Source organism: Babylonia areolata, chromosome 24 (genome assembly GCF_041734735.1).
Source record: "Babylonia areolata isolate BAREFJ2019XMU chromosome 24, ASM4173473v1, whole genome shotgun sequence".
Taxonomy (NCBI): domain Eukaryota; kingdom Metazoa; phylum Mollusca; class Gastropoda; order Neogastropoda; family Buccinidae; genus Babylonia; species Babylonia areolata.
This window is the reverse complement of record NC_134899.1, coordinates 36,298,902-36,309,899: the sequence shown is the minus strand read 5'-3', so window position 1 is coordinate 36,309,899 and position 10,998 is coordinate 36,298,902. Positions and strand designations below refer to the sequence as shown.

The following is a 10,998-nucleotide window of genomic DNA, read 5'->3' as shown; positions in this document are numbered from 1 at the left end:
TTTATTTGTTTATTTTGATTGAATGATTGATTGATGTTATATTCGTTTATTCGTCGGGTATATTGATATTTATTGATGATTCATGGACTGGTTGGTTTTGATTGAAAGCCAGTTGAGATACAGCTGTTGGTTTGGGGGCTCATGATTAGATTGGTTGATCAGTTTTGATGGGTCAGTGGATTGTTCCATTGATTGATTCATTGATTGGTTGATTGATTTCTGGTTGTTTCCAGACTGAAACGGACGAGAAGCTGAAGGACATCTTGATGGCTGAATACCTGAAGCAAAAGGTAAATAGAGGTATTTAGATGGTTTGTTTCGCTCCTTAACACGACGACTTGAGTTGACCTTTTTACGATGTCATTTTTCGGGATTTTTTTTACAAGTGAAGAAAAAAGAAAAAAAAAAAGTCAATTCATTTGAGAAAATGGTATGAGACTTGACTTCAAGACGAAATTCTTAAATCTCATAGTTTTTGGTTTTTTAAAAATTTTAATCATCATGAACAATGTAGCCAAGTCAAGTTATTGCAAAAACAATCTTCTGCGTAGAAAATATAAGTCAGGAATTGACCCTGAAAGAAATTATCTATTAAATGTTACAGTGTTTTGAAAATTTCCGTTAACCACAGTCAATTAAGAAAGGGGTTTATAGTTACATCAATGAAATACGACTTTGTAAGAGGTTCTTTTGAATGTCAAATTCAGTATTTTAAGACTTGTATCAATGTGACAATTGTGATGAGTCATTTCTGAGGCGTATTAATTAAACACTGTAAGGTTTTGCATTTAAAAGGCAAGTTTATACCTTGTGCACGCACAAACAGGTGGGAGTGTTGTTGTTGATAAAGACGTTTATTGTAGCCATCCGCTAATTGAAAAAAAAAAACAAACAAAAACAAACAACAAAGATCACTGGAGTAGTGGGCTGAGGGTAGGTGGGGATAAGAGTGGTGTAGAGATGGTCTGTTTCGGTCTTATCACCGCAATTTATCGGAAAGAAGATGACGAGAGTGGTATACAGGCAAACTGTTTCTTCTCTTCTTCTTCTTCTTCTGCGTTCGTGGGCTGCAACTCCCACGTTCACTCGTATATACGCGAGTGGGCTTTTACGTGAATGATCGCTTTTAATCCGCCATGTAGGCAGCCATACTCCGCCTTCGGGGGTGTGCATGCTGGGTATGTTCTTGTTTCCATAACCCACCGAGCGCTGACATGGATTACAGAATCTTTAACCTGCGTATTTGATCTTCTGCTTGCGTATACACACGAAGGGAGTTCAGGCACTAGCAGGTCTTTACATATGTTGACCAGAGAGATCGTAAAAATCTCCACCTTTTAACCCACCAGGCGCCGTCACCGTGATTCGAACCCGGGACCCTCAGATTGAAAGTCCAACGCTTTAACCATTCGGCCATTGTGCCCGTCGTTATCTGTTTCAGTCTGACCTGCTCTGTTGTGTTGTGTGTGTGTGAACAGGAAAGCTTCCAGAGTATCTTTGACGAGGAGAAGTACAACGCCCAGGTGAAGAAAGGTGAATCAGATGGGCCTGTTTCATGCATACATGTGTGGCACATGCACCCGCACGTGCGCAAGCACACACACACACACACACACACACACACACACACGGGCGTGCGCGCGCACGCACACATACACCACATACCACACACACACACATGCACACACACACACCATACACACACACACGCGCGCGCGCGCGCGCACGCTCACAATATGCATACACATGCACACACACAAATACACACACACACGCATACACACACACACACACATACACGCGCGCGCGCGCGCGCACACACACACACACACACACACACACAACACGCACACACACACAAACACAAGCAAGCATACATGCACACAGGTACACAGGCACACGCATCACACACACACACACACACACACACACACACACACACACACACACACACACACACACACACAGAGCACACATACACGTTCGCATATACAAAACTAATGGATCTTAATTAAAAAGAGTACCAGTGTGTGCGTGCGTGTGTGTGTGTGTGTGTGTGTGTGGCGCGCGCGCGCGCGCACGCGCGTGTGTGTGTACGCATGCACGTAGGTGCTCTCACACACAAGCGTGTGTGTGTCTATGTGTGTGCGCTTGCTAGCTTTTTTTATTTATTTATTTTTTTTATTATGTGTCTCTGTATGAAACTAAGTAAACCACAAACTAGCCATTATAATAGGCCCTACGATTAAAAACAAACAAACAACCCCCCCAAAAAAAAACAACAACAACAACAAACAAACAAACAAACAAAAAAAACAAACAACCCCCGACCTAACACCATTCATTCATTCTTGACAGATTCAGTCACTTATTTAGAATTATCCATTTATTTCTTCGTTCAATCGTTCACCCATGTGCATATTATTTCATGATATAATGATTTATTGCTTTATTGATTGATTGATTGATTTATCTGTTCATTCATTCGCTTTATTGATTGATTGATTGATTCATTCATTGATTCATTCATCCAGCCACCCTCCCACTCACTCACTCACTCACCCACAACCTCCACCCACGCACCAATCCAATCCATCCATCATCCATCCTATATAATAATGACATCGTCCATAAACAGGGGAGAGACGCCTGAGCTACCGTGGATTCCAAGGCGCCATGTTGATTTCCCTGTACCGTGACGAGCCTCGCTTCAACCAGCCCTTCAAACTGCTGACGCTGCTGATGGACATTGACGCACTCATCACCAAGTGGCGGTGTATGTATGACGATCAGTCCTGTCCCACTATGACCGTCTTCTTCGTTACGTGAGCTGCGGTTCCCACGTTCACTCTCGAATGTGTATACACGAGTGGGCTTTTACGTGTATGACTGTTTTTTTTTTTTTATTGTTTTTATTTTTTATTTTTTTTTTTTTACCTCCGCCATCTAGGCAGCCATACTCCGTTTGGGGTGGCGGGGTTGGGGTGGAGTGCAGGGAGGTGCATGCCGGGTATGTTTCACAACCACCGATCGCTGACATGGATTACGGGATCTCTGACGTGCGTGTTTGATCTTGTGCATGCGTTATACACACGAAGGAGGTTCAGGCACTGTCAGGTCTGCACATATGCTGACGTGGGAGATCGGAAAAATCTCTACCCTTTACCCACTGGGTGCCGTGACTGTGATTCGAACCCGGATTGCGCCGTCACTACGACCATCCGGACAGCAAAGGATGTAACTGCTGTCCCGGCTATCTGGGGCAGAAGTTGATAGCAGTGGATAGCGTCTTGCATCAAGTTACACCCCCACTCTCTTCGGCCAAGTGGGCTTTCGGACAGTCGGCGTTGGGGTGTTCCTCAAAGGCCAACTAGCCCCCAAGGCTGCAGTACAAAGAGCCAGTGCAGTCTTACCTCATAGTTGGAGAGTCGTAGTTACTTCACAAAAGACTTAGTGTGCTGTAAATGAATCCCATTGCAATGGAGAAAACTTTGATCATACACTTTGCTGTTGACCCAACTGTAAGCTTTTGTCAACCTCTGATTTTAGCCGAGTGTTGAACCCCGACGTACAGATCTACTGACTGCAAGCTGTGCTTTTTTTTTACCCTCGCAAACTGAGTGTAGCTGTCCATTAGCTGAAGTTTATTTCTAAAACAAATTTTATTCACAAAAAAATGTCAGACTCGCATCTACTGTTTACAGAAACTCTGACAAATCAGAGTTAATTCTAAAAAAACTTTGAGAATTTTGTAGATATTTTATTGAATATACATTGTTTGCTTTCCGAAAAATCAGAGTTAATTAAAAAAAAACAAACAAAACCTTTGAGGATTTTGTAGATACTTTATCGTATATAATTGTTTGCTTTTTCTTTGATCTGCTATCTGATAGTCTTTATGTATAGAAAAAGAAGATGCTGAATAAAGATGCGTACAGCAAAGTTGTGGAAGTGAGACAGAGCAGCTTATTAAGTGAGTTGTACAATGTCAGAGTTCGACAGAAAGCAATGTGCTTTTCAAATGACAGCAGCATTATCAAGTTCTTGAAAATCGTTATCAGCTTTTACCTTTCTCCATTTCCTTTTTATCAGTAAAGTCGAATTTCTCCAGTCTGCTTACCTACAAACTGACACTTAGCGTTTAGCACGTTCAACTGATATTTTATTAAATTTACTTTTCAGTCGTGCAGACTGTCAAATTTACTCTTCCATCTTGCAGACAATCACGTGATGCTGGTTCAGCGCATGATCGGAAGCAAAGTGGGCACTGGAGGTTCTTCCGGTTACCAGTACTTGAGGTCGACAATCAGGTCAGAGGATGCTGTTTGTCTGTCTGTCTGTCTGTATTTTGTTTGGTGTCACTGACTGTGTCAGTACCAAAGGCCTTATTAGCTGTCGACCTGAGAAGGGTGTTGACATTTGACCCCAATGTAATTAACCAGCAGTCAAACGACTGGCGAACGAATTTTACCACCCACCCACCCTGTTAATCAATCTATACACGAATCCAACTAACCTACCCAACCAATGCAATTAACCTACCCAACCAATACAATTAACCTATCCGACCACCCAACCAATGCATTCAACCTACCGAACTACCCTAACCAATGTAATCAGCCTACCCAACCACCCCACCAACGCGATCAACTGACAACCCCAACTGACCAACCTGCTCACCCCATCCAGTCCACCAACCCAACCAGCCAGCCCACCAAACAACCCACACAAGCTACCCAAAATCTTTCCGTGCTATATCTTATTGGTTTATTTCTTATTTATTGATATTATCGTTATCGTTGTGGATATTACTTTTCATATCTTTGTTTAAAAACAACAACATGTTTTATCTGATTTCTTTATCTGTTTATTTATATATTTCAAAATTTCATTTCATTTTATTTTATTTTAATTTCTGTTTTATATTTATCATTCGTGAATCTAATGATTTATCTATTTATTTGTTAATGTCTCGTATTTTACTTCATTTCGTATTCCGGTTTTCCCTCTAACAGGCCTGACCAAGCGCGTTTGGTTACGTTGCTGGTCAGGCGTCTGTCCTTAGCAGATGAGGTGTTTTGAGTGTATGTACATGGATGCATCTGAACTGACACAGCGACGCTTCCTTGAGTAACTGAACACTGAACCATCGATTGCGTATGAAGACAGGACGCAATCATGGTACTGAAAGAAATGAAAGGTTGCACACTAAATGTAATTTGAATGATGTTGGTGATGAGTTCCATTATATATTTCGATGTTCTTTTCTCAGTCATTATAGAAAACATTTGTTAATTAAGCAATGTTACAACCGAAACTGGAACGCTCTGAAGTTCTCACAATTGTTTATGACAAAGAATAAATCATCTTTGTTAAGACTGTGTAAACTTATCTTGAAAATTGTTATTCAGCATTTTTTTTTAGATATTACTTTTCTACTCGACTAGATTGTATAAACTTTAGGTTTGTTATTGTTATTGCAATTTGTGATTGTACATGCTTTTGTGTTCAGATAATAATCTAAACGTTGCATTATTTAATTTACTTAATTACAAGTCCGTCATATACTGTGTAACTTTGCCACATACATTGTTTCCATGTAGGTATATTGTTTGCCTCAGTTTTGCCCATTTTGTTTTTTCCCTGTACCCCCATGGGGGATTTTCGGAATAAATCATGACTTGACTTGAATCGAACTGAGCTGAACTGAACTGAAATGAACTGAACTGGGCTTTCTATGCACACTTCCAGCGACCGCTACAAGGTGTTCGTGGACCTGTTCAACCTCTCGACCTACCTCGTCCCACGCCGCTACATCCCCCCGCTCACTGAGCGCATGAAGCGACGCCTGTCGGTGCTCAGCGCTGAGCAGATGCTCGACGACCACGACGAGCACGAGCACGAGCATGACCACGACCACGACCACAACCACGTGACCTACGCTGGCGATCACGTCAACGGCGCGAACGGGGCCGCGACGGACAGCGTCACTTCCGGTCTCAACGGCATGACGTTGGCGGATGCGGGGACGGCTGAAGGAGTAGAGGAAGCGGAAGTGAAGTTCTCTTTGGAGTGATTTTTTTTATTTTTATTTTATTTTATTTTATTTTTTAGTTTGACACTTTTACGGAGAGGTCAGTCGGTGAGAGTGGAGGCATAGGGGTTATGGGTTGGGGTGGGGGTGGCGGGTGAGAAGGGACCGAAGGGGTTGGGTTGGCGGGCGAGGGAGGAGGGTCAGGAGTGGAAGGCAAGGGGGGCCTGGGGGGGCGGGGGGCGGGGGGGGCGAGGGGGGGATTTTTCGTTCTCACACACAAGTGAATACAAACATAGACAAAAAATCACACACGCACGCACGCTCATACACACAATCGCACACATATCTTTTAATGAAGTAGAGTTGCAGCAATGTTCATTATTTCAGATCCGTCGTATACCACGCCATTGAAAAGGCGTAACGTTACAAGGGTTGGTTGAAGAAAGAAAGAAAGAAAGAAAGAAAGAACAAAGGAAGGAAAGAGAGAAACAGAAAGAGAAAGAAGAGGCGGGGCTGGGGGTGGGGGGTGGGGGTGGGGGGGTAGATACAGAAAAGCAACGGAGGAAGACGGGAAAGGTGTAGCATTTTTTTGTTGCAGCGAAATCCTTTATAATGTTCTCCATTCATGGTATTTTTATTTCTTTTCTCCCCCTTTTCCCCCCTTCTTCTTGCACGCGCGCACACACACACACACACACACACAGACACACACACACACACACACACACGCGCGCGCGCGCGCTGAAGTAATCTTTTTTTTATTTTATTTTTTAAACTCTTTCTATCTCCCTCCACCGCCCTCTTTTCTTTCGGTTTTTTTTTCTTCTCCTATTGCTTCTGTTTTTTCAAACATCTATAACCCTTTCCTTCCTTCCTTCCTTCCTTCCTCTCTCTCTCTCTCTCTCTCTCACTCTCTCTGTGTGTGTGTGTGTGTGTGTGTGTGTGTGTTGTTTTAAATGAAAGAAGTAAAGGGTTCGGTCTGTTTTCTTGACACTAAAAAGTTTCTAATATCTATATACATATACTCCCCCTCCCGCCCCATAGGATCATTTGGGTTTTTGTAGAAGGCATTATTAGAACTTGAATTTTAATCACTAACCAGAGAGTGGACTGGCATGGTTTATAAAATGATGGGAAAGAAATGTTCGTTTAGATGTGATAAATGATGCTAAATAACAGATTGAAGAAAGAAATGTTCGTTAGATGTGATAAATGATGGAAAAGAAAAGATTGAAGAAAGAAATGTTTATTAGATGTGATAAATGATGGAAAAGAAAAGATTGAAGAAAGAAATGTTCGTTTAGATGTGATAAATGATGGAAAAGAAAAGATTGAACAAAGAAATGTTCGTTAGATGTGATAAATGATGCTAAAGAAAAGACTGAAGAAAGAAATGTTCGTTTAGATGTGATAAATGATGGAAAAGAAAAGATTGAAGAAAGAAATGTTCGTTTAGATGTGATAAATGATGGAAAAGAAAAGATTGAAGAAAGAAATGTTCGTTTAGATGTGATATGATTCAGTTGCTCAGTCGTTGACGGTTTCTTTGTCATTCCCTGAAATCTTGGTAGTTGTTGTTGTTGTTGTTGTTTTATAGAATTCTCTACAAGTGATTGCATAATTCTTCATTGTGGTTTTCTTTTCCTATGGTTGCAATATATGAGTCATGGATAATGTGGTTAAGGGTTGTGTTGTATCTTGGTATTGGGTTGATATGTTTTATTCGTGTTGAATTATTGTATTGCGCTTTGCATGTGTCGTGTCAATTTGCAATGTTGCTGTACTGCGATACATTGTATCGTATCGTATCGTAATATCATACTGTATCGTATCGTATCGCACATAAAAAAGTGTGTCTTATCTTATGTCATTTTACATTGTAACGCATTGTGCTGTACATTTTGTGTGTGTGTGTGTGTGTTGTGTTTAGCTGTGTTGTTTTGTATTTGCACAACTATGCCCTGTCCTGGATTGCATTGTATGTTTATTGCATTGCATTTCGTTGTATTGCACTGTCTTGAATTGTGTTGTATATGTTGTACTGTCTGCATCTTTTTGTGTTGCATTGTAATGCAAATTTGTTATGTTGCACTGAACTGTTTAGCAAATCATCAGTTCACATTGATTGCATTGCGCTGCGCAAAACGGACTTTTTGTAGGTTTCAGTGTTGTATTTAGTTTGTAACACAGCACATTCCATGGTACTGCCTGACGTATGTATTTATTCGGTTTTTAAAATTATTTTTTAATTATTATTATTATTTTTTTATAACTCTTTAGCTAGTGTATGGGTAATGTTTCAGTGAATCGTATTACACTGTATCATAATGTAACGTAGTGCAATGTATCCAGTGTAGTGTAGTGTAGTGTAGTGTAGTGTAGTGTAGTGTAGTGTTGTGTAGAGCGGCATGTACTTGTGTAGCATTGCGCAGGGCAGTCAAGTGTAGTGTGGTGTAGCTTATCCAGTGCAGTGCAGTGCAGTGCAGTCCAGTGTAGTGTAGTGTAGTGTAGTGTAGTGTAGTGTAGTGTAGTGTAGTGTAGTGTGTACTGGTGTAGCATTGCGCAAGGCAATGTAGTGTAGTGTAGTGTAGTGTAGTGTAGTAGGACATAATTTGGAGTGGTATAGCGTAGCGTAGTGTAGTGTAGTGTAGCATAGTGCAGTACAGTATAGTGTTGTGTAGTACATAATTTGGAGTGGTGTAGTGTAGTGTGGTGTAGTGTAGTTTAGTGTAGTGCAGTGTAGTGTAGCATAGCGCAGTACAGTATAGTGTTGTGCAGCAAAAGGGTACTTGGTCTGTGTCTCGCAGTGTGACTCAATGCAGCGCAATGGTGCATAGATCAGAACAAGACCCATTAGATGACACTGGCAGCCAGTTTTTTTTCTTCTTAGTTTACACATGCAAGTTTCAGGACATTGTGCCGTCTGCGCACAGTTTTTTTTTTTTTTTCCATGTCAGTTGACATAAGATAATACTTAATTTTCTGCGGGTCTCTCTTTCAATTAAGCGTAAAAAAACCCAAACCAAACCACACACACACACACACACGCGCGCGCGCGCACGCACACGCGCGCGCGCACACGCGCGCGCGCACACACACACAAAGCCACACACCCACGCACACACACAGACACACACACACACATACATACATATCCATATCCATCCATCCATCCAAGACACAGAGACACAGACACAGACATACACAGACACACACACACAGACACAGACACACACACAGACACACACACAGAGCAAACTGAAGCATCATGTATTGGCTCTCGCTCATAAAGACCTCTGTTGATTTTCAGGAAATGAACGGATTATCAACGATGTATTAGGAAATGATATTGTTTATTTTTTGTAAACATATTTTTAGGGTAATATTTTCATATTGATTCATTTTCAGCTAGACACTGTATTTATTTATGTGTCTTATTTACTTAACTCTATTCTATTTTATTTTCCCTCTTAAGGCCTGACTAAGTACGTTGTTTTTAGTTGCTGGTCAGGCATCTGCTTGGCAGATGTGGTGTAGCGTATATGCATATTTCCGAACAGTGACGCCTTGGGTAACTGAACTGAACTGAACTGTTATAAACAGGACTATAGGCCTACATAATGTGTATGCACTTTGTGTGTGTGTGTGTGTGTGTGTTTTTCAAAAATTCTTCCCCCCCCCCCCCCCATTCTTTAAGTTGAAAATACACTTGTATGCAGGTATATTCTCTCCATCCCTTTTATCGAAATCACGAACATGTAATGCTGGTGAGCAAGGTTAATGTTTTGTTGTGTGTATAGTGTGAATGGAATGATCCAGATGACATATAATGTATATGTGAAATGTTTCTTGTTCTTGTGTGGGAAAAGTGGACCTTTATTGCAAGGAGTTGAAAATAATGCAGAATGAGACAGTGCGGTGTGTTGTGCAGAAAATGTCATGTGGTGTAGGAATTGTGCATTATGAACCTGAGTTGTCACACACACACACACACACACACACACACACACACACACACACACACGTGAAATCACGTAGATACACGCAAACGCACAGACACTGTGATGCGAACACACACACACACACACACACACACACACAACATGCGAGAGGTGTTCATGCTCTCCTTCATATGAGCCGATACATCGACTCTGAGGTCCTGTGTGCTTCATGCACTTAGCGCACGTAAAAGAACCCACGGCAACAAAAGGGTTCTCCCTAGCAAAATTCTGTAGAAAAATCTACTTCGATAGGAAAACTAAATAAAAAAAACTGCAGGCAAGGGGAAAAAAAAAAAAAAAAAAAAGTGGCGCTGTCAGTGTAGCGACGCGCTCTTCCTGGGGAGAGCAGCCCGAATTTCACACAGAGAAATCTGTTGTGACTAAAAAAGAGAAATACAATACAATACAGTAATTGATTTCCGTAGCTTGTTTTAAATGCGACACATTATTCCTTCCCTTTGTACGATTGTTTAGCTTTGATTAATGATGTAAACAGTGTGATGTTAATCATTTTCTTCTGTGCTTGTTTTTTTACACATGTTATTTTAAAACATCTCCTGTTAATTTGATGTTCAGTGATACTGCAGTTTTATGTTATTATAGTAATCAATTAGCTATGCATATCTATGATCATGTGCAAACTCTTGTATGACATGTTTTTACATGCGCAACATAATAAACAGGTCAGCATCTGATGTGTGTTTATCTTTCACAAGCTCTCTCTCTCTCTCTCTCTCTCTCTCTCTCTCTCCTCCCTCCCATCCCCGTGTGTGTGTGTGTGTGTGTGTGTGTGTGTGTGTGTGTGATGCATGACTATATACATAAAGTGCGGTGGACGAGAAAGCACCTTAGAAGAAGGAGATCTATGCGCATGCGAGTGTGTGTACTGTACGTGTGCTTTCGTGTGTGTGTGTGTGTGTGTGTGTGTTTGCGCGCCGTTTGGCGGTGATAATCAATACCTGT

At 41.3% G+C, this 10,998-nt stretch overlaps 1 protein-coding gene across 4 annotated transcripts in view; it reads left to right on the top strand.

The window, feature by feature from the left end:
* The window catches only part of LOC143298769 (tryptophan 2,3-dioxygenase-like), a 67,719-nt gene extending 56,992 nt beyond the window's left edge, over positions 1 to 10,727 (top strand). For all 4 annotated transcript variants that reach the window (XM_076611715.1, XM_076611714.1, XM_076611716.1 and 1 more), the window contains exons 11-15: positions 234 to 290; positions 1,479 to 1,533; positions 2,639 to 2,776; positions 4,220 to 4,310; positions 5,752 to 10,727. In XM_076611715.1, the coding sequence (XP_076467830.1) occupies positions 234 to 290; positions 1,479 to 1,533; positions 2,639 to 2,776; positions 4,220 to 4,310; positions 5,752 to 6,076 (666 nt within the window). In that variant the 3' untranslated portion in view covers positions 6,077 to 10,727. The remainder of the gene's footprint in view (positions 1 to 233; positions 291 to 1,478; positions 1,534 to 2,638; positions 2,777 to 4,219; positions 4,311 to 5,751) is intronic.
* The last annotated feature ends 271 nt before the right edge of the window (positions 10,728 to 10,998 follow it).